This window comes from Syngnathus floridae, chromosome 13 (genome assembly GCF_059516105.1).
Source record: "Syngnathus floridae isolate MCC-2025c chromosome 13, RoL_Sflo_1.0, whole genome shotgun sequence".
NCBI classification, from domain to species: domain Eukaryota; kingdom Metazoa; phylum Chordata; class Actinopteri; order Syngnathiformes; family Syngnathidae; genus Syngnathus; species Syngnathus floridae.
Genome location: NC_142425.1, coordinates 8,809,242 through 8,831,466, shown reverse-complemented (window position 1 = coordinate 8,831,466; position 22,225 = coordinate 8,809,242). Strand labels below are relative to the sequence as shown.

The 22,225-nt window shown below is 41.8% G+C and overlaps 1 protein-coding gene across 5 annotated transcripts in view; it reads left to right on the top strand.

Moving 5' to 3' along the window:
- The window catches only part of LOC148388516 (cytosolic carboxypeptidase 6-like), a 167,370-nt gene that overhangs the window by 56,124 nt on the left and 89,021 nt on the right, over nt 1–22,225 (top strand). For all 5 annotated transcript variants that reach the window (XM_088393479.1, XM_088393475.1, XM_088393476.1 and 2 more), the window contains one exon: nt 3,955–4,049. In XM_088393479.1, coding sequence (XP_088249605.1) covers nt 3,955–4,049 — 95 coding nt within the window. The remainder of the gene's footprint in view (nt 1–3,954; nt 4,050–22,225) is intronic.

Sequence of the window (22,225 nt, the reverse complement as noted above, 5' to 3'; positions counted from 1 at the left end):
GATATTTTTGTGATGCTGCTTTCAATCTTTTAAGAGGCACCCGGCAAATCTTCCCCCATGGTTGCCATAACGTAGCATAAAGTTAGCATAAAGTTAGCATAAAGTTTGCGTTGTTCCGTGGGCTCCACGGCCACGAAATAAAAATTAAACCAAACAAAAGGTTTTTGTAAGACTGTCAGTTGTGCTATCTGATATCATCCGCAACAGCTCTGTTTTAAATACAGTTTTTTTTTTTTCTTGTGAGGTAGAGCAAAGAAAATTAAAAGCTGACATTTTAAAGGCTGCTGGCCCTGACAATCGATAACCTCGAATCGCTGTGCTGTTTGTGTCTTCAAAGCACACCGAGTCATTGGGGATGAGGATTGACAGAATCACACTAAAGAAAAATTTATATACAGGATGGTAAAACTTGCAAGTTGTGTCCAAAAAAGTTTCAGGATTCCATGTCAAACCCAAACTAGAAGTTTTTCTAGTTTGGGTCAGACAATCAATCAACAAAGTCACTAAGAAATCCTTCGGCTTTTGTTTTGGTCAGTGCACGAGAAGAGTGAGCATCTGACAGTTCCCGGTTAATAAAGGTTTTGGGATGGAACGTAAAATGAAGGCTTGTTTTAGTTAGATTATGCAACTCAGTGTGAGTTTTTTTACACTTCTATGGCAGCCAAGAATTCCACCAGCGCCTTCCTGTGTCACTGACTTTTACTCAGTGACCTGTCTGTCAGGTTCTGTAGAGCAGATCCACTCAAGGTCACCAGTGTGCTCTCAGTGGGATGGTGTCTGTCCACCTTGCTACCTGACATGCCCCTGACCCCGTCCCCTCTCCTGCTCACCCCACACAGACATGTCCAAGGCTACACATGCAAGATTGTGACCTCCTCCCTCTCCTTCAGGGCTTTGGGTCATCCCTCAGTGTTTCCTGTCATGCTGTTATCACCACCTTGTGACCTTGCCTACTGTCACCAGACGTTACAGAAGCTTAGCCACAGCTGAGCTGCTGAGCTTGAATGGAAAATGCCACCCTGGGGAACCACCTCAAACCTACCAAAATACTTTTTTTTGTATGTTTCCTTCAAACAAATAATCAGTTTCACCTACCGGAATATTCTTCCAGACAGCCCGGTTACTATTCAAAATATGTCTGTGCAAACTGACTTAATTGTGCTGCACGGCTTAGTAAAGATTTGCATTTCAGAAGTAAACAAGAAGAATTAATGACTTATGAGAGGTTGACAACAAAGACGGCGAGGAAAAAATAAATCAATGTCAAAGCATACTGCTTAAAATTGGGCCAAATCAAACTTTATCTTTCTTTGTGAGATCATGAGTAGAATTTCTGTTTGCTGTTTTTCCCCTCAGATGGCTGCCTATGTAATGTGATGCGAGTAATAGAGATCAAATCTGTGAACTCATTTTAGCCTGAAACATTAACCCTCTCGCTCTCCCAAGATATCTTAGCATGTGCTTGTCGTGCCGATCAATGTCTATCAAAAGGTCAATGTTTGATTCCAAATGCAATTCTATCCTGAAAAAGAGAACCGTGCTCTGGGGGCGGCCAGCTTAACAACTCTATTAGCTATGCAGGTACTTTTTCAAATAATATTTCAACATGCTTAGCATAAATAGTTATTTTTATCATGTTTCCCTAGGTTTGGTTAAAAAGAAATTTAAGATTTCATGATTCACATTAATTCATTTATGTTTTCCATAATGTATGGCTTATGATTCTCCGTAACCTTTTCATTCGTACTGCTGCCGGTATTGTCCGGCACGCTCTTAAAAGTCAGACACCTGTTCCAATCGGCCATCGATGCAGCGATGAGGCCCGCGGAAGGCTTGGACACGCCTCAACGACATGACAGCTCAGACAGCATGGATGTTAATCTCTTCTAACTGCTTCCAGCCTAATTAAATCTTCCAGGGTCGCACATGTGCTCGCACATATAGACGCAATACACACTTGCACACCGCCGTCGAAATTACTCGAAGATGCCCATACGGTTTTAATGATCTGAATCATTCAATCATCATGATGAAAAAAAAGAAATATATATATATGAATATATATGAATATATATATATATATATATATATGAATATATATATGAATATATATATATATATATATACATATGAATATATATATGAATATATATATATATATGAATATATACTAGATATTTTTGTAATTTTTAATTTTTTGTGTCATTTATTAAAAGTGGGATTACGCTGTTATTGATAAGGATGCTTTTAAATATTTATAACCCGCCATCAAGAAAGCATCTTCATCCAGAAAGCCAATGTTCTATTTTCCATAAACGCAAGAGATCATTTAATGTGAAATTAGCTGCGCATTTAAAACGTATCTTGGCAAACAATTGTTTTTTAAAATCACTCGGGGGGGCGGGGTTGGAAAGTTAAAACTGATTGTAAGCTTTCCCGTTTTCACAGACCAGATGAAAATGTGGCCATGGGCATGTCACGCGCCTGCCATTAAACTCACTTGTCTCTGTCTTCCACATCCGCCCACCCGCTTCATTTTCTTTTTCCATTAAAAGTGCTTTCTTTTCCAGTCTTCCGCCCCTTCTGCATCTCTTCTGAGCCATTATCTCACTGTCTCTTTGTCTCCCACCATTTCTTCCCATATTACTCTGGCTGCGTTTCAGCCTTCCCGTCGTAGGCCCGCGAGTCCGTCACGCGGCTTCCTCCGAGTTAAATAGGCCGAATAAATAGATTACAAGCGGTAGGTAAGAGTGAAGCAAAGGAAGAAGACAATCTGAATTTGTTGCGGATAAAGAATGGCAAAGGCAGTCAAAGAAAGCCGGCGGAGTCAAAGTAATGCTGCATTTGCCTGAGGGGGAAAAAGGCTGAAAAGTAGCTCTCGCAACAGATGTGCGGGGCAGTAAAGTGTAATTGAAATGCCAGCAGCGATGGTCTTATCTCTCTGCAACAGGAGCCTGCTGCCAGTCTCAACATCAGTTAGATGTCATTTTAGCTAGGTCTGAATCAGCCTGCCACAATCCGCAATCCCCGTTCCTCTGATGCTAGGCGGGGCGGGAGGAAGGGAGGGAGGGCGAGGAGGGTGGCGAGCCTGTAATAGGATTTCAGTAGCACCCAGTTAACTTTCACCACCTAGACTTGCTTGGTAATTTGATATGCCCCATCAATAACATTCATTTACCTCCGTGCGGTATTACCGGCGTCATTCATTTGACTTTCATAAAAACAGATTTGCATATTTCTCGCTCCACATTTGCAACGTTGTGAGATGGGAAATGTTCGTCCAAGAGAGATGAGCTCAGAGATTCGGTAGTCAGAGGCACTGTGGAGAGCTGTGTTGTTCTTTCAGATTAGCCACTGCTTTGTTTGGGATTTTTTTTTTCTTCTTTAATGCAACATGGGATGAGCAGACGAATATTAAAGCAGCCTTGTAGCGGCACTGTAATGCGGATTGCTTGTGGGCATTGTCTGAGATTTTGTAGGATTCTGTAAAAAAGAAATTAATTAATTAATTTTAAAAAAATCTATTCATAATACAAACTTCACAGGCAGTGTTTCAAATGATTTAAAGTGATGGACTTGGAAATATTAGTGGTAGATAAGTATTAATGAGTTACATAAAATAAATATATCGTTCTGATAATTCCGGGGAAGCGAGTACCCACAAAAAATGTCATGTTTTATGTTATTAAAAATTTGCATCTAAAATTTTTAAGCCTTCATACTAACATTGTTTCCCAAATTTCTTCTTTGCTCATATAGAAACAACATATTTTTTCCATACAGTTCAGGTTAAGGTTTATAAAAATAAAAATGACTAAAATATAAATATGTTGCAAATGGCCAATACCAAAAAAAAAAAATAATAATAATAACAAATAAGCTTCTGATTATTCTTGGTGTAATTGATGCTCTTTCCAAACTACCCTGACTTGTTTTCCTTGTTTTGTCTTACAGAGGGTGATTTTCAATGTAGTCAACTTCTCCAAAACCAAAAGCCTCTACCGAGACGGCATGTCTCCTGTCGTAAAGTCCACCAGCAGGCCAAGATGGTAAGTGACTTCTTTGACCCCCACCTACCTTGAGAAAAACACATCCATACTTAAAGCGCTCCCAACAAATCGCACATTCCTTAACACACCAGTCCAACCAAAGTTCAATTTGCAAAGCGCTCACACAAATTAGCATGTGATCCATCGGTTGCCGCTATGACGGCTGTCTGATATAATACGGATGACTGATGGAAGCAGAAAAGCGTGCGCGGGGGTGCTCGCCGATACGGCGTCTGCCAAGCAGCCTGCCGTATTCAGCCAGGCGAGAAGGGAGAACACAGTAGTGTGATGAAGTGTTGCCGTCCAAGAGGAGCCCTGACATCTGTCACCGCTTGATGGAGGGCATCCGCAGAAACACCAGGCATCTGCCACCCTGAGCCGTACGCGTCTGCCTAGCCTTAGCACCCCCCCGAGCCGGCCGTCCCGCCGCACGCCGCTTGCGGGCTAATGGACGGAAACGATGGGCTCGATAGCGTTGGCAGGACAGATGAACTGCTGTCTGTGATACGGCACGAGCCACATGATGCACCTCGGCTCTCCTGCGTTGCTCGTTTCTCTGCTGTCAAACTAGAGATGTGGTCACAAAACTACAAGATGCTATTTTAGTGTTTCATATGGTCCAAATTAATCAACTTGATATCGCTAAGTGATTAATATACGCGTAAAGTACTGTACATTATAAGTAGAAATACGAAAAGAAAAAAAATTGGACAAAACTCAGAAAGCATAAAGTAGTAATCTTGCTTTGACAGTTGCTGATATTCAATTAAAAAAAAAATCAGTGCAGAGAGCGCCTGATCCAAATTCACACCGGACAGGATAAAGACGCTTACAGAAGGAAGCACCGATAACGGGGAGAAAAATGGAGCAAGACTGACAGGGAACTTGACAGAGAAGGTGAACAGAAACTACAAGAAAGTAATATTACTCAGGCAGGTAGACAGGCCAACCAAAAAAGATCATTCCGCCATCCCCACCTTCCATCCTTCCAATCTTTATCTATCAAAAAAAACATATCAGTGCAAGCCCGAGAGGTGAAGCCTTTATCTCCTGGCACAGGTGCCTTATGTCCCGGGGCCCCTGCAACATTGGCTCCCTGAGGCTACAGAGCATGGCTGGCTTTGGCTAAAATGGGGCATCTCAGGGAAGCACAAATGACAGATTAAAGTCCCGCAGGGCATTACAGCTACACGTGGATGAATTTATCCCGGATCCTTTCATCCACGCCTTCCTTGACCGATGCCTCACTCCGTGACTCCGTTCGCCTCTGGTGGGACTGAAGACATCACGGCAACTCTGACGGTGGGGGCTGCGATTCAATTTAGTCTTGTGTTGGTTCGTAAGATGGGTTGCTTTGGAATGTGACACAATCATTTTTATTTTTAAGTCGTGATATTTGCCGAGCTGAGAAAAACAAATTTTTCTTTTATTATTCCTTCACGTTGAGCTGACTAAAATGAACACTAACCAGTGACTCATTATCTGAAACTTTAATATCATATCATCGTATCTATGAATTACATTCACTGCCATAGACGACTATAGACGTCAAAGATTCATTTTAAAAGAGCTGGCAGTGATTGAGTTAACATTTTGCCCTCACTCTCGGTAGGTGTGAGGTTAAAAATAGCTTCAGCGCTAACTGAGCTAGCCGACGAACTGTGTTTGAGGTTGCCAAGTAGTTTGAAGCAGCCAAACTGCATCAAGGGTAAAAAGCCTCGTCCCTCCTTTTTTTGTTGGTTTACAAGTCGTCAACCGAAATGCTTCTAAGAGCTTCACTCGTAGTCACTCAACGAGACAGTCAGTCAGTCAGTCCGTCATTCGGTCCGTCCGTCGGGCCAATTTTGCTTTCCTACCAAACGTATTCCTGTAAGCGTGTGATGCAACAGCCGGGCAAAATTCTATTTGGAGCTGTCTACCTCTCCATCGGGGTACGTGTTTGCAGTAATTGTTCTGTCAATCAGCGCAGCTCTGCCCTGCTGCTTTCCTTGCCACTTGTTAAGCCTTGGCAGAAGCTTGAGGGGTTAGCAAGGTGATGCAGGGTGAAGGAACCAAAAAGAATACTCCCACTCTCCTCTTTGAATTGTCCTTCCCGGAGACAGCTGAGACCAATCTTACCAATGTTGGATTTCTGCAACGTTTTTCAAAGAACCCCCGAGGCACTTTTTTTTGGACTTACCCGTGTTGTTTCTGCTGAAAGAATTTCAATGTCCGTCTGGTTCAATCAGATTATTGACAAAAGGGGTGGTGAAGGTAAATCATTCTGCCGCTGGAACGTAACATGATTTATTACAATAACTGTTTTAATTAACTTGCAGGTACTGTATGGATTAATTAGCCCCAAGGGTACATATATTACTTGGACCATAGCATCAACTTGTGTCCTACAACTTGAAATCTATGCTCCTTGTCACAAGTACTAATAGCCATTTATTGGGCTGATGATATCTCCACCTCCGTTCTCCTACGGAAGCGCCGTGCTCGCTCATCTGGGTGCGAACGTATTTAGTACGTGACAGCGTCGGGGCGCCGAGTTCTGTTCTTGAGATGGAGCGCTGCTTCCTACTCTCTCTCTCTCTTCTCCTCCTCCCCTATCCTGCCACAGAGCCACTCACACAATTAACCACGTGGCATGCCTTTTAATAATAGACATTTTAATTGTGAGCAAATGAAGAGTGATGTAAAATAGCTAATAGCTTGTGCTAATTAATAGGGGAATTGAGCGCTTGTTAATTAAGGGCAAACAGGACAGGGACCGACTCGGCTAATTTGAGCATGAAAACCGAGACTAACGATTCATTTCCAAACAGATCCGCTTCATAAACACATCAAGTGACCCATTTAGCTGCCCGGGATCGTTTGCGGTCGTCTCCGGTAGCCTTTGCTTCTGCCATCCCGACCTTTGACCTCAAGCTCGGGCTCCGTGCAGCAAACACGGTTATATAACCGCCCACTGACACAAGACATTAAAAAAAAAACTTGGCTGTTCTGGAATAATGAACATTTCTGGCAATGTTTGTCTCTTTACTACAAACTAATTTATTTCTGTTTATTTTCAGTAATTGATAAATCTCCTCTGTTGTCTTTGAATTGAATTGGCTCCAATTAATCTTGATATAGAAATTGTTCATTATCACATATTTCCCTCCTTCCTCATTAGTCTTTCCCAGGTGTTAGCTAAATAAGTATGTGAGAATTCCAAAACAAATGAAGGATGTTGAAATCATGCCCTCGTTCTAACCTGCTATTCGGTGCAAATACTCAAGCTCCATCATGGACTGTACCACTTATGAGTTACATATCAAATGTTATTTTAGTTATAGTTACTTGTTACAGTAATACGAGTGAAGCGCAAACAAATTCCTCGTGTGTTTCTACATACTTGACCTAAAAAGGGACGATTCGGGAAAATATCCCGCTAGCGGCAGAATGCTAACGTGCCTTTTCATTCTATCTGGACTGTTTTCTAAAAATATCAACTATTATTTTGAAAGACTTGTAAGAAAAGTGGTCACAAAAGTGTTTTAAGATGACTCCCTCTCTATTTAATCTTTTTAGTCTTTATTTTACCTGAGCCAATATTCTTTACTATTAAATGAACGGAAGGGAAGGGGGCGGGGGTCGAAGCAAAACTGAGGAGAATGAAGAAAATGGAGATGTGTTAATCTTAATCAACAGCTCCCTTGTTCACAAAAACTCATTAGCAGGCTGCCAGAGGAAGTGACAGAGGATTATGTGGGAGAAATAATGGGACAAAATGTAACAAATAGATTAATAATCTCCTCCATGAGCACCGGGGATGGTTTAGCGTTAGCTTGCGCGCGAGTGTACGTGTGTGAGCTGAACAACATTGCGCGGCAGGAAATAAAAGGCGGCGATGGGGTGCGGCGACAACTTCCAGCTCTCCATTCAGCCCCCAAATGACTTACCTGGACAGTTTTATGTTTGCCTGGAGGAGAATTAAAAAGGCACTTCATTTCCCCCTTTACAGGCCCCGGCTACGTGTGTCAGCACAGTCCTCCCTGAAAGCGCTCTAATCTAAATGCTTTTGTCGGGGCAGATTTGCTAGATTGCGGCAGGCAGAGCTACAAATTGCTTGTGTCATCTTATAATGAACTAGGTGAGGCGTTGCCGTTTTCTTCTGCAGCCAACAGTCCCCTGATTACTGTACTGTTAGTCAGCGGCTGCTTTGAGTATTGTAGTCCAAAGACCTCATGATCACCGCTTTGATTCCACAACCTGATCCCGCGTGCTTAATAAAATGCTTTGTGGCTATAAAGCCAGTTGAGTCCCAGGAGGCTGGAAAACACGTTTTCCTCTCTCTACATTACTTCCTTTACTCTGCGGAGGATTTACATATGCTTAGCGTCCTCTCCTGCTGTCCAGAATCGCCATAAAGCGATGCTAGCTTGTACGCTGCCGAAGCTTATTGCACAACGGTTAGCTGACCCCCCCACGACTCCAATTTACGTCTTATGGGTGGAGATTCCGCAAAGCCATGCTGTCAAGCGTTTATGGGACATATTAGGACGCTACGTGGGACTGATATCTTCAGTATATAGCCGTTCCACCTGCTGAAGTGGGATGTTTCGTTGTGCCAACACAATAATCCAACAGCAGGTCCAAGTCGTGTAAATATATCCTCAAGGCCCTTTATTAGCAGTGGTTAATAGAATCCATAATATGGTTTATTAAAAATTCTCCCACGTTCATTAGACCAGCCGGGCTTGTAAATAGATTCAAGGCTATCAATGGAATTCTTAAAAGCAATCAACCAATCAGATGCAAAAATGTCGGTCGGCCTCGGTTAATGAAAGAAAAATAATAATCAAAAGGGGAAAAAAAATGATGCGAGCGTAAGGGAACAGGTGTCATCTCCAAAACAATATTTTGATTTGATAGGTTAAAAATGATCACCGGTAAAATGGTTGTATACTCATCACCATTACGCTGCAATCGTGTCAAAATGGCCGACCGTAACCTTTTCTTAGTTGACGCGCACGCTCCGACAAATTGCTTCACATGCCTCTACTGATTCAAATCATCTAAGTGCCCGCTGTTGAATTCTCCACATGCGAGTGTAAAATGGCCATTTTCTAAATCTCCTGCTTCGATGTCCACAAAACAAAACGAGATAAAAGCTATAAAAGCTTAAGCCGACAGCTCAGACTGCAGTGCGCCGGCTAAAACACTTTCCCTCCCAGCTGTGTGTGTATACTACATGTGTGTGTGTGTGTGTGTGTGTGTGTGCCCGGGAAGCCCGCATTGTGCGTGCATGACACGTGCACACGACTTCCAGTGCGAACGTGTGCATCTGTTTGTTCTCACTTGTGTTTGTGTTTGTCAGCATGTTTGTTGACGACACTGTAGGACATCGAGGTGGGATTGCTCGGAATATGAGGAAACAGCTCATCTGAATATAGATGGGTCCCATCTGGAGGCGCTTGGCTTCGGCCCTTCGTAATTTCCAAAGCCGCCAAGCATCTGGGGCCCGCTAATGAAACTAAAGGCATGGGAAGGGCCCCGGGCTACGGCGGGCGGGCGGAACCCGGCTGCCTGGGAGAGGTGGGGGGGGCTTGGAACGAGGGCTAGAATGAATGGAGGCAAACGTGGGCCTCGAGGAAAGCGCGTGTTGAAAATATCACAGGTTTTAAAGAGATCTGGATGGCTCCTTGGAGAGCGCAGGCAAGAAAGCCAAGTAGGCCATTAGAAAACGGAGCCATAAAACAAAGAAAGTGGTGTCTTTATTGTGGCCCATTAAGCGTGATGCTCATGCATAGATGGCTGGACTATATGCCATGCTAATGAGCATCATAATGATGGCGCTCGCTGCATAGAATAATGCCGTGAAAAAACAAAAAGAAAAGCATAAACATCCCGCTTTGGTAGGGTCATAAAGCATCTGTCATTTTAGGGCACTTTTAGACAAATGTGGATTGTTATTTTTCTCCGCGTCTTTAATGTAAAGTTCACTTTGAGACTGCATCCGAATAGTTGGCTTTGATTATCACCCTTGACTTTGGTGTGTTAGTACATTTTTTGGTAGGTTAGTATTTGGGTAGGAAAGCGGTTTATTTTCCATGGAGTTTAGCCAATCTATCCCAAGTTGGACTTAATTGGTACATTGTGAAAAATATACAAAATGTGATAGGAGTATTGAGTACCGTGCTATTTATTTGACATTTATTGCAGGATAAACAACTTAAATTAATATTTTTGACTGTTTAACCACATTTTTGTCTTAACAACAAATTGACTCTTTTTTTATACACTAAAGGATATTTTAAACTATTTAAATTGATTTTAAATTTATTTTTGATATTTTTAAAAATACTCACGTTTGTACTATGTATATGTAAATAACATTAATTATATACATATACATAAATTATCTTCAGCATCAGTACCTTACTTTTGATTTGTTACTACAGAAGATAAAGTACTTTTACTCCATTATTTATTTAGGCTACCTTATACAAGGCTGTTAAAAAAAACAAAAACCAACAGCCGCATCGCAAACCACTCTAAAATGATCCAAACTGATCTACAGGGGAAAAATAGGTTCAAGGAATTACTTGTGCTAGAAAACATACACAACTTTATAATTACTAAAACATTGACCGTGGTTATCAGCATGATTGCTATTCTTGGTTTTTTTTCTCTCTCTCTCTCTTTCTCTTTCTGTTCAATAAAGTTTAGTAATTGGACCAACTTTTTGCTTTCCACCATATGTCAGCTTCATGGAAGCCATTGCTTTGCAATTATCAGGAAACTCACATTCTTCCCACGCTTGATACACTTTAATTGTCGCCTCCCGGTCGAGCTCCGTCAAACAAAATCAATATTTCTCTAAAATCTGCAAATTTCCACCAAAAATGCTCTCAGTGCATGTACACAATAAAAATGTTGTGACGTTCATGTTCCAAGAGGGTTGAGTGAAGGAAAATGTTTGATTTCCTTCGACCATATTGTCACTTTTATCCATGCTGTGTTTAATGGCACTCGGTCCACCCGGAGCTCGGGACTTTATGTTTTAACTCGTAAAGTTCCCGCCGCTTGCTTCATAGCCTCTTGGCTTGGCTGCCATAATGCGGACGACGACCCTGAGCGATGCGTTGGTTGTCCGCGGTGGCTGTTGCTTTTGCTTTACTGAGGGAATGGAAAGCCATAGGCCCTTTTTTCTTAAACTTTATTATTATAGCGCCTTTATTCCACCCTCCACCTGATTTCCCCGTGGAAATGAAATGAAAAAGCAATTGGCTCTTCTTTTTATTACTGTCATCTTTGTTTGCTGGTCCATAGAGTGAGATTGCAGGATCTCTGAGTTACATTTTTACCCCCACCTTGACTGAAGAAGAAGAAGAAGGATGAGGGGTGGGGAGAGGGCAATAACGGTGAAATAACAATCAGCATCGTAGAAAAATAAAAAGTTGTCAAAATGAGCATGCATTAAAATAACATCATGTAAACACCCACGGTGGGATGAGTCAGTCTGACTGATGGCGGTTTTTGCTATCTGCCAATAACGAAACGGTGTAGGAGGGAGGGGTGGAATGTGAGAAAGAAAAATTGCAAAATTGGAGGTTAAAGGATAGAGAAGAAGCGGGAAGGGGCCTCCCCTGTGGTTCCCCGCAGCCCCGCAGAAGGTTGCTGATGGCGGATAAGACTCCTAAATGCAGAATGTTTCCAATCATTTATTCATCGCCTTCATTAAGATGGAATTACAAGGCGACCCGAGGGCCCACAGGTCGCTGACCGTTCCTAATAACAGTCTCCGATAAGTGTTTGGATCATATTGCCTTGTAGTATTGACGGTAATTCATACAGTGCATATAAAAAGTCTACACACCCCTGTTCAAATTCCGGGAGTTTGTGAGATAGAGAAAAAAATTTCTTTTCTTGGTCTGCAACCTGAACATTATTGATTATTGATTTTTTTTAAAAACATTTTAGTTTACAGCAGACTTCTGTGACTTCTGCTTAGTAAACCAAGCTAATGTTTCCCATTGAAATGAATGCAAATGCAAGGAATTTGTTCCAGCCAGAAGATTAACTTATACAATTTTTTTTTAAATTAGTGTGTGCTTAGAAATAAATGTAAAAATACACTATTATAAAGAAATGAAACTATATATTGCTCATTAGCCTTATTGTTTCTATTTCTTTTCTAATTCATGAATTGATTCTAGCACAACAAACAAATCCAGGAAAATGTATCTTGTTGTCTTCGACTTGTTGCATGCTAGCAATTCAACTGACTCACTGGAACTTGGAGTCTTTTTGCATAGACTTTTTTATTCCACTGTACGTCTTTAGTTTTGCGCCAATTTGCTGCAGTGGCCATTTTCTTGCTGCCCTCGCTGTCTTTTCAATTCAAATTTGTCTTGTTAGCACGGCCAACAGACACATGCCAGCGAATAAATACCCGAGGCCCTCACTGGCCATTACTGTTGTTTGCTCGGGTGTGTCGTTGTGACTGATGGCGTGGATTTGGCAGTTTGCTGCTGGACGATTTGCAAGTAAATAACTGATTGGATTGTTAGTAAGTGCTACCATTTTTCAACATGCGCTGACATCATTGCCTTGCTGTCCATGTGTTCTGTTCGGTATTTATGAAATCAAGCTAGCCGTGTTTTTTTTTTTGGAGGCGATACAATTTTCAACATAAAGCATTATTATTTTAATTTTTTGATTTTCAATCCAAGTCTTTCCCAACGGTGAGCTCTGTTACTCAAGTGCATTGTTTAAGTCGTGCACATAATGAACGCCTTGATCTGGAACAACAAGCGCTAACCTTCATTAACAAGCGGTCTCGGCCTCTGCAGCATCTCGCTGCCTATCTCGTCTGACTCCGGCGAGGAGACAGCGCAACACAACAGCGATTGTCCTCGGGACCTTCACACGTGTAATTATAAACGGGGAGGATAATTAAGGAGGCGAAGAGGAAGACAGATCTTGTCATTTAGCGAACAATGCCGTCCAATCTACTCATGTGTGTTCCACTTCCTCAATTATCAGCTGTCATATCGGCGTAATCAGCCACAAAGCTTCCTCGCTTGCTTTTGAGGGCCATGAATGTCAACGCGGCGAGAAAAAAAAAATACAAACCTGAGTGATGGAGTAGCTGATGGCGTGAATGTGCACCAAGCAGGATTCAAACCGGTGTTTAATCTCACCTTAATCAATGGGCGCCGTAGCACTATCTTTGTTTGCGCTGGTAATGAGATACGATGACACGGAGTTCCGTTTTGTACTTTACTAAGATAGCAGAACAAAGATTTCAAAATCACATGTATGAAGCCATTGACTGCTCCAGAGGCACTTCTGCTCTCCATCTTCTCTGAGATGGTGTCACATCCCCTGAGGTCTCACACTGCAGCGATAGTGGAGACCATTACAACGCGGCTAAGTGGGGGAACAAAATTTAAAGAGCAGGAAACAGGAAAGAACAGGAAACCATCAAGTCATTTGGAATAGCAGATTAAATGACTCAAAAGTTCATCGCATGTCAAAATACTCACATAGCTTTTACAAATCATTCTAATGACCTCTGAAAATTTTTACTGGGATTGTTTTGACCGTTAAAAACCGATGTCAGTGTGGTGAATACCATCTTTTATTTGTTTGTATGAAGTCTTCACTCCCGTTGGCAACATCCCAGATTTCCTGGCCAGAGCAGCATCTGCCAGACTGAGATTGCCCACTCATCAATCCATTTTATCACCAGGTTTCTCCAGGGTTCAAGGGGGGGCTGTCAAAGACCAAGTGGAGGAGTCTCCTCAAGAGGCAAAACTTGGCGAATGAGCCGTGCTCGTTTGAGTCGAGGCCCACAGATCTGTGCTACAAAGGCTTAAATAAAGAACGAGAGCTAATGTGTTTGGCAGTAAGATGCGCTCTTCTGTATTTTTTTTTTTTTTTTTTGAAAGAGCATTTGGGATTCCTTGGCTGGGCAAGGTGCCCCCTGTGCTCGAAAAACACTGTTTGGAAATTGCAGCTGACAAGCACAAACACAACAAGCTGACTGGCTTGCTTGCAAAGAGCAGCTCTCAATCCTCCCTAAATTATTAAGTAGTGGAAAATACTGTCTGTCACCCTGATGCAACCGGTTGCTTTGAGACAAGCCGGCTGTCTTGTTTTTGATCATTTGGATTGCTTTGGTTGCTCAAGAGGAGCCCTCAGTCAACATACAATTTAGGCACGCACATTATTGATGAGTGACATTGCCTTTTTCCTTCAGCTAATTTCTTATTTGCAATACCTGACAGCATGTCATAAGTCCTGCTATTGATTCGGAGTATTTCTTTAAGCTTTGCTTTTCGTGATTGTTTCTCTTCAAATCCCAAATTTTTATTTGAAGGAATAACAGAGGTGAATGAAGTCACATGACTATAAAACCTCCAAACATTTCTTACTGTCATCTTTCCATTTTTTTTCCCATTCTTTGTGCAGTCTGTTAAAGTTCTCAAATGCTTGCATGATTTCTTTCATCCATCAGAGATTTCATCTTTTTCCAAGTATTTTATATGGCCTTTGGATCAGGACTGCCAGTTTAAAGTATTCAACTTTTTCCATCCTCAACCTTTTTTTTTTTTTTTTTTGCTTCTATGCATGGTTTTGATTTTTATTGCCTTCTTTAAAAAAAAAAAATTCTTTGACTGATACGTGAGGATAATACTTCACCCTAACGTCCTATAATTTCAGAATTCCTTCAATATGTATAAATATATGTCCTGAACTGCAATTTTATTTTTAAATCCTCATAGGCTTAATTCTGGTACAATAAAAAAAAAAAAAACTGTGAAGCTACTGAGATATTTCAAACAGATAGACAAGTAGCATTTAGTCGAAAGGCATTATTTTCTCAAGAGCATCTCGTACTCTCTTCAACATTCTTCTCCTGTGTTGTTTTCATTTGTACCATTCAGTGGGCGTAACCACTTCTACCCAATGCGTAGAAAAACAAGCTAACGTCAAAATCAGCGTCCGTCCCCAACCGTGTCTCCACGTGCCACACTCCCTCCCACCATTGTCCTACTTAGCCATCTACTGCAAAATCACTTTTTTTCACCTTGCTCCCTCTGTGTCCTGCTAATACACATTAGCAGCCAGCAGCCATATGTAATGGGACTGTGCGTTCTCCCGCTGCTATAATGGCTTCGCTGACACTTCTCCCATTAAATGTGGTCAGGCGGCACTGCACAGGAAGCCTCTGGACACTCTAAAAATATTGTTATATAACTAACATAAACAAGCCTGCCATTGTCGCTAACTTTGGGAATAGTCCCAGACTATTTTTACTTTACCTGTTTTGTCTTTCTCGTGTTCTTTTGACTTCCAATCCCTGCCCACCCTTAGGCCTTCCATTTTGTTTTACTCACACAATAAGGAACGCATAGCGGCATTACGAAGCTCATCCGATTACATGTGACTAAGTGGACACGTCTGCTTTATCTAATGGGAGTGTTCATAATCTTCTTCATCGCTGCTGCCCCCACCACATATGACATGAAGATAACATCGTTCCTCCGTTGGTGGTTGAACGTAGTCATCGGCCGCATCCATCGCCGCATAACCGTTGCCGATCCCTCGCGATAAGTGACACCTTCATTTAATTAAAACAACCTTGCGTCACCGGCGTGTGGGGTCATTTTAGAAGATGTAAAATTAAAGTAAGGTAATTAAGTCCAGCTCCAGATAAGAAAGCCCACAGAGGAAGAAGACGCACTTAATCTATCCCGACAAGATTGTTCACGTAAATGCCGCTCCGGAAAGTGTCCACCAACTAGACTTGATGACTTTGAAGGTCAGTGTGGCCAGAAGACAAAAGTCTAAAATGTCTCCTCGATTCTATATTAGCATGATTTTGAGAATGACATTTGAAAATTTCTCATTCAAGATTATGTTTACGGTTTTTTTTCTTCAAGTTGAGCAAGCAGTGTAAGATAGAAAGCGCCTCAGTAAATTGAAGCACTGGGTCTGCACTATCTAAATATTTTCTTCAGACACCTGACAAAGTGCAGCTTCCCGCGCCTGGCATTTTGTTTGTTTGCTTTCGGTACCTGACTGTGTACACGCGCGAGATGACCTTCAAGGAAAAGGAACCCGAGTCCCCCCTCGTAGTATCCTTGAGCAAAGGATGCACCCCTGCCGGCCGGCCCTCTCCTATTTGTTGTCCTCGTCTAAAACGAATATTAGATCCGATTATCTTAGCATAGCATCATAACAGGCTTCAACACGTGAAGAATATTTGTTTTGTCTTTCTAATGATTACAACAAAATTGAAAGTGAAGTGTAAACATGAATCATAATTGTAAAAAAATAAATAAGAATCTGACAGTAAGGATTGTGAAAAAAGTGTTTCCGCCGGGTATGCTTTGTTAGTCGACGGCGTGACGGGAAAGGCTTCACGAGTGTGCATGTGTTGCGAGGGGTTAAATGAAAGTCAGTGCACACATGGGGCATCATAAGCAGACAATGAAAAATGAGAGTGGGAAAGCTGTACAGCCTGCTTCCCTGTGGGAACAGCCGCAAGCAGGCGTACGTACCTTAGGTGATAATCGCTGTGTGTGCGTCTGTGTGTGTGTGTGTGTTCAATTCAAAGTCTGCGAGGGGGGGGCAAATAGACAACAGGGGGAGCAAATGCAGCGTCGATTTTAACCTGGTGGAAGGCAGTTTAAATTTGCATGAGTGCTTTCTATTTCTACAAGGTGCCCATCTGATTAAATCAGGAACCAATTTCTGGAGAATCTCATCAGTTCAGCCTCTGCTTCGTGCATTTCTAATGAGTCGCTACCTTCAACGGGTTTTGTTTTGAAGGAGCCTTGGACCATTGTGAGGTTAAAGAGATGCAGTGGGGGAGATGCCTGCGTGTATGTTGGAGTGAAGCCGAGACAGTCTCCTGATAAATAAGCGTGCTTGCACAACATATCATTAATCAATACGTTTTATTTATGTGATTTGTTTGTTATTTAAATTTATGGGTGCACCCTGTGGGTGGTCATGCATTGATGCTTTTTTGCATGTTTTCTTCTTGGCTTGTAAGTAAATACGTTTTATTTAAAGCGCACTTTTCTTTTATTGATGCTTGTATTTGATTGTTGGCTTTACGCTGCATCTGATAGATATTTATTGACATTTTGGGAGAGTAGTGGGTGAATTTTGCAAATGCGTCACTTAGACAGGTTTTAGCCACGCCCCCAAAAATTTGGATGGATGGATGGATGGATGGATGGATGGATGGATGGATGGATGGATGGATGGATGGATGGATGGATGGATGGATGGATGGATGGATGGATGGATGGATGGATGGATGGATGGATGGATGGATGGATGGATGGATGGATGGATGGATGGATGGATGGATGGATGGATGGATGGATGATTCCAGCAAAGTAGCGGGAAGGCCATAATGTAAAACCAGCCTTGTTAGGGGAACAAACTTTTTTTTTTTTTTCATCCTTTGGCTGTTGAAGTCTCTCTCGGGCACCATTTGCGACATTATTAGATGTAAGAGCCGCTGTACTTTACAGCCTTGTTCTTTTGTCCCCCTAAAGGAAATTAAAGGTAAAAGGCCAACAACCGCTTCTGTCTTGTCTTTTAACATTCTCTTAGCAACGTCGCTCTCTTTAGCCTCACAGAGGGCTAGTACAGCACTCAGCACTCCTTCTTTGTCCAAACCGGCCAAGTATTGAACATCGCCGCTCAGTCAGCGTCTGGACTCAATCGAATATATCGCAGAATTGTTGCAAAGAAGCTTCTAGTTGTATGCAAGAGGACTGCTCTTGGAATGCGTTCATTCACGTGACAGATGCGGAGACTCAACCTAAAGTGAAATGCATCACGTGGGCATCATGTCAGACTATTTTTCAAGAGAATCTGAATAAAAGAATCGAGTCGAGCTCTCCTTGTGCATCTTGTGATGGGTGCGGTCAGAGATCCACGCAGAGCATGGCACATTAGTGCATTAAATCAAACGCCTGTGTGTCAGTAAATCTAATCAGAGATGTCAGTTTTGAACATGGCGCTCTGCAAATCTCCTTACTTTGTTCATTTGGCAAGACAGAAAAAAAATTCATCAACCTCTAAAATGAATTAGGTGAATCTATCAAATCAAGGCAACTTGCCAGAAAAGTGCACTTTGGAAAGGGAAAAAAATAATCATCCAAGGTGTCTTGCATAATTCTTTATGATGGAGTATTATTGGACCATTGGACGGGATAATAACGTTGAACAACAGAATGCAAAATAGCACAAAACCACTTTTTCAGGTTAGCATTATTTTCAAATAAAATGACCAATGTTTAACAAACCTGCATATTTTCAGCGAAAATGTATGTAAGAATAGGCCCAATATGGACATAATGTTTTAATTAAGTCAAGGACACACATCACCTTTCATAATCAATGGCCATATTTCATCTGCCGTGATTCCTGACATCAGCATGATTGCTTGGAGCTCTCGGCCCAGCAGGGAACGACAGCCCGCAACGCAGACGTTCACCCCTGCGGCTTTGCTTCTCCTAATCATATTACTACTTTTCACACTGCCCTTTTCACGCATGCAACTTCCTCTGAAATCCCAGAGGAGCATGGAACTGCTGACAATCATCCTTCTATTGTCACATCTGGAACTGGCCACCTTCATTTTTCAGAAGGTTATTTTGACTGAGTTTTGCTGATTGCACTTTAAGAGGACGAATTGACCGCTAAACACTGCATTGAATTTTATATTAGCTATTTTTAGTTAGCAAACATTTTGTAGCATTGTATTTGAATCATTTTGAGCCTCCTGGTAGCAAAATGTAGGGCAGTGTAAGTGTAACTAAAATGTGTTAGCCATCTACTGGTGGTTGTTGATATTACAACTTAAAACAACAGTTAAGTTTCACAGCGGGTTTTTTTTCCATTTTAGGTTTCCCCAAATTTTCCTACTAATAGATGCCGGGATTACAAATGGAGGCACTCGTTTTTATATTCAACTGGGGGCGGGGCTATTTATACCGCTTGCCCAATTACTTCACATTTAAATCACAAAAATGAAAAATGGTGTGTTCGACGCTCTTCAATTCAAACTACTTCTCGTCTTCCATCCCCTTTCACAATACAGTTAATAATGACAATTTGGTCCCTGAAGAGACGATGATAAACCTCAGCTCACCCGTGACACTAATACACGCAAGCTCAATAGAAAACCGAATGAATGGATGACAGAAACAACTGAATGTGTGAATTGCAAAATTTCAGCAAGGCATTGTGTCTTTGTGAGCTTCCACATGACAAAACCTGCCGAGTAAGCGCGTTTCAACAGCCCGGGTTCATTTTGAGTGTACTACGCACGAATGCGTCAAGACAAGCAGATCTTCGACGTTGGTAATCATCTTCCTGTTTACTGTCGACTCCCGTTGTGTTCTACCAGGATAAAGCGTCGCCCGAGGGGCCGTGCACTACCTGTACATTTCTGTCTTCTTCATTCGGTCCGGCTGAAGTGAGGACTCGCACATAACTGTCCAGTTGGTCCGTTCTTATCTCATGTCAGGCCAAACAGCCCTCTGCTGACAAGTGCTATTTGACTCAGTCAGGATGTGCAGAGAGAGAAGCGAATAAGACCATTCCATTCCACAGCAGCACAATGCTGCCAATCTTTTCATCTGCCACTGACCTCCTTTTGTCTGATAGAATAATCAACACGCGCGCGGCAAGAGAGTGAAAATTGCCATTCGCTCGCATAAACATGGCAACGGATAGTCAATCGTCCGCAGGGCTTGTTTTTCTCCCCGTGACAACCATTTGCATAGCTTTGATGTGCTTTGACAATGGTGCTTGGCAAGATGTGAATTATGTGAATGTGTCTTATTAGCACAGACAGAGAAAAGGTCATCGTGCCTCTTTGTTCCCAGAGCTCTTTTTCTTCAATTAAGGCTAATCACCACCGGCCAACATTGATCCAGCAACTCAATTTCTTCTCATGGTTGAACTCAGGGACGACGGGCGTTAGCGTGTGTACACACTACGGAAGCGAAAATACTGGCACATACATGTCATGGATTATTTGATTGCATGTTGGGATTCACGGGAAAGTAGCGTAGAAGCTGTATTTTTATTTATTTTTTTATGGGTGGTTTATCTGTTAGTAAGTTTGTGCAAGTTGAAAGCTGTGTTAGAATCAAATTGCAGTTTTATGACCAAAGAATGAATATTTTCTTAAAGCACAGGTGTCAAAGTCAAGGCCCGGGGGCCAGATACGGCCCGTCACATCGTTTTAAGTGGCCCGCAAAGACAAATTGTGCATCAAATTCATATCAATTCCAGAATTTCAAATTGTTTTCACTTTTGAAAAATAGAGATATTGTTAGCAATTGTCATTACCATTCATTTTATTTTTAAATATTTGGTTAGATTTTTTTTTTTAAATATTTGAACAGTTTTTATTTTTGAAAACTAGTTATTCATCAGTTTGTTGTGTAGCCTATACTATATATACAATATGAGACTAAATACATTTATTTGGGTTGACAATTTTAATGGCTCTTTGAAGCGATGATGCAGCCTGCGACACTCCTGTCTTAATGGATCTTTGACGTCGATAGCCCTCAATGGCAGTGAATGGGTTAAATTGGACAAGTAGGTGAGTCCCAATACTTTTGTCCACGCCGCAGCTAAAGTGCGATGCAGAAGATTCATCATGTGTCCCCGTGTGGACACTTAGGTGTGTGCGCCTGTGTGTCAATTTCACCGCCATCCTGTGATCTCCAGCACACGGAATGATTTACCTTTGTAGCGTAATGGAGCAATTTCTCTCTCTTTTTTCCCTTTCCCCGTCTCTCCTTTTTCCTCCTCTTTCAATCTGCAGTAAAATATTCTCCCGTTTAGCTCTGTGACAAGTCATCTGTCACTCACAAGAGCGAGGGAGGAGGCTCGACTGATGGATGAGCGTGTACCTGTGCGCCCACGTGCGTGTGCGTGTGAATGAGACAGAATGCCAAGGCACTTTAATTTTTGAGGCTGTGGTTATTTTTTTCTAAAAGTAGTGATTGGTAACATCACAAACAAATCAATTATGTGTGTGTGTATCACTGTATGTGTGTTATTTGGGGGTGGAGGAAATGAATGGCTCCCTGGAGAAGGAAATAAAATATTCATCTTGTCAGTTTTGTAGCAATAAACAATAACAATGAGAAGCAACTAGTCTTATTTGTGGCTCGCTTGTTCTTTCGCCGTTGTCAGTTGTTTATTCGCAAAAAGACAATTATTATTCTGTGTGCAGACGCATGACTTGGGCTGACATGATGTATTATCGGCTATTGCCTTGCAAGGATATCTCGCATTCTGTTAGAATGTTTCAAGATGGCACATGGGTCTGCTTTCCATGCTGGATGTAAAAATAGAGTAACATGATTGGTTTTGATTTTAGTCCAGGTCTTATTTTGCTCCCGAAACTTTTTTTCAAATCAATTTCTGGTCCTCAGGACCGATGATTAAACTTCAGTTGATTCATTGTGTGCCTCCTAATGACAGGGTGCAGATATAAACACAAAAGGGCCTAAAATTGAACCTTGGGGCACACCACGTTACTTCATAGACTTTTTGAGGAGCATGTGTCTGAACTTACCATGAGAATTCTCTCAGTGATGAAGGGTACCACATATTTTACTGTCATGTAGGCAAGTGCATCATTTTCTCTGTCCTGGCTAGTGATTAAAATTGATCAAAAGAAACAAAAATGATTGATTAATTTGTGAGATGGTTTAACCAATATACCAACTGATTCATGCATTTGTCACATTTTTTCCCAAAGCAGAAATAGTGTCGAAAAAGCAAAAATAAGGGCGCCGCCTCATTAGTTTTTGCAGGTGTACCTAATATTGTGGCCCCTGATGTTCTCTGTAAAGTCCAAGCAAGATTATGCAACCGCAGGGACAATTTCCACTGACCTTTAAGGAGTGTAGCCAAGGAAAAAGCCATTTAATTCCAGGGCGGATCCATTTAACCTTGCAGAGAACTTAAAGCTTTAAGATTGAAAAGATATTCACCTCTGTCAGCAGACACTCCCAAGTGAAAGACAAGACAAACATGAAATGAAGCTTTGATGAAACTTTCCAACATGGAGGTCTATAGTCGCCACGCGTATTGAAATAGTATCCAAGTTGCACAAATCTTCATCTCAGCGTACTCTG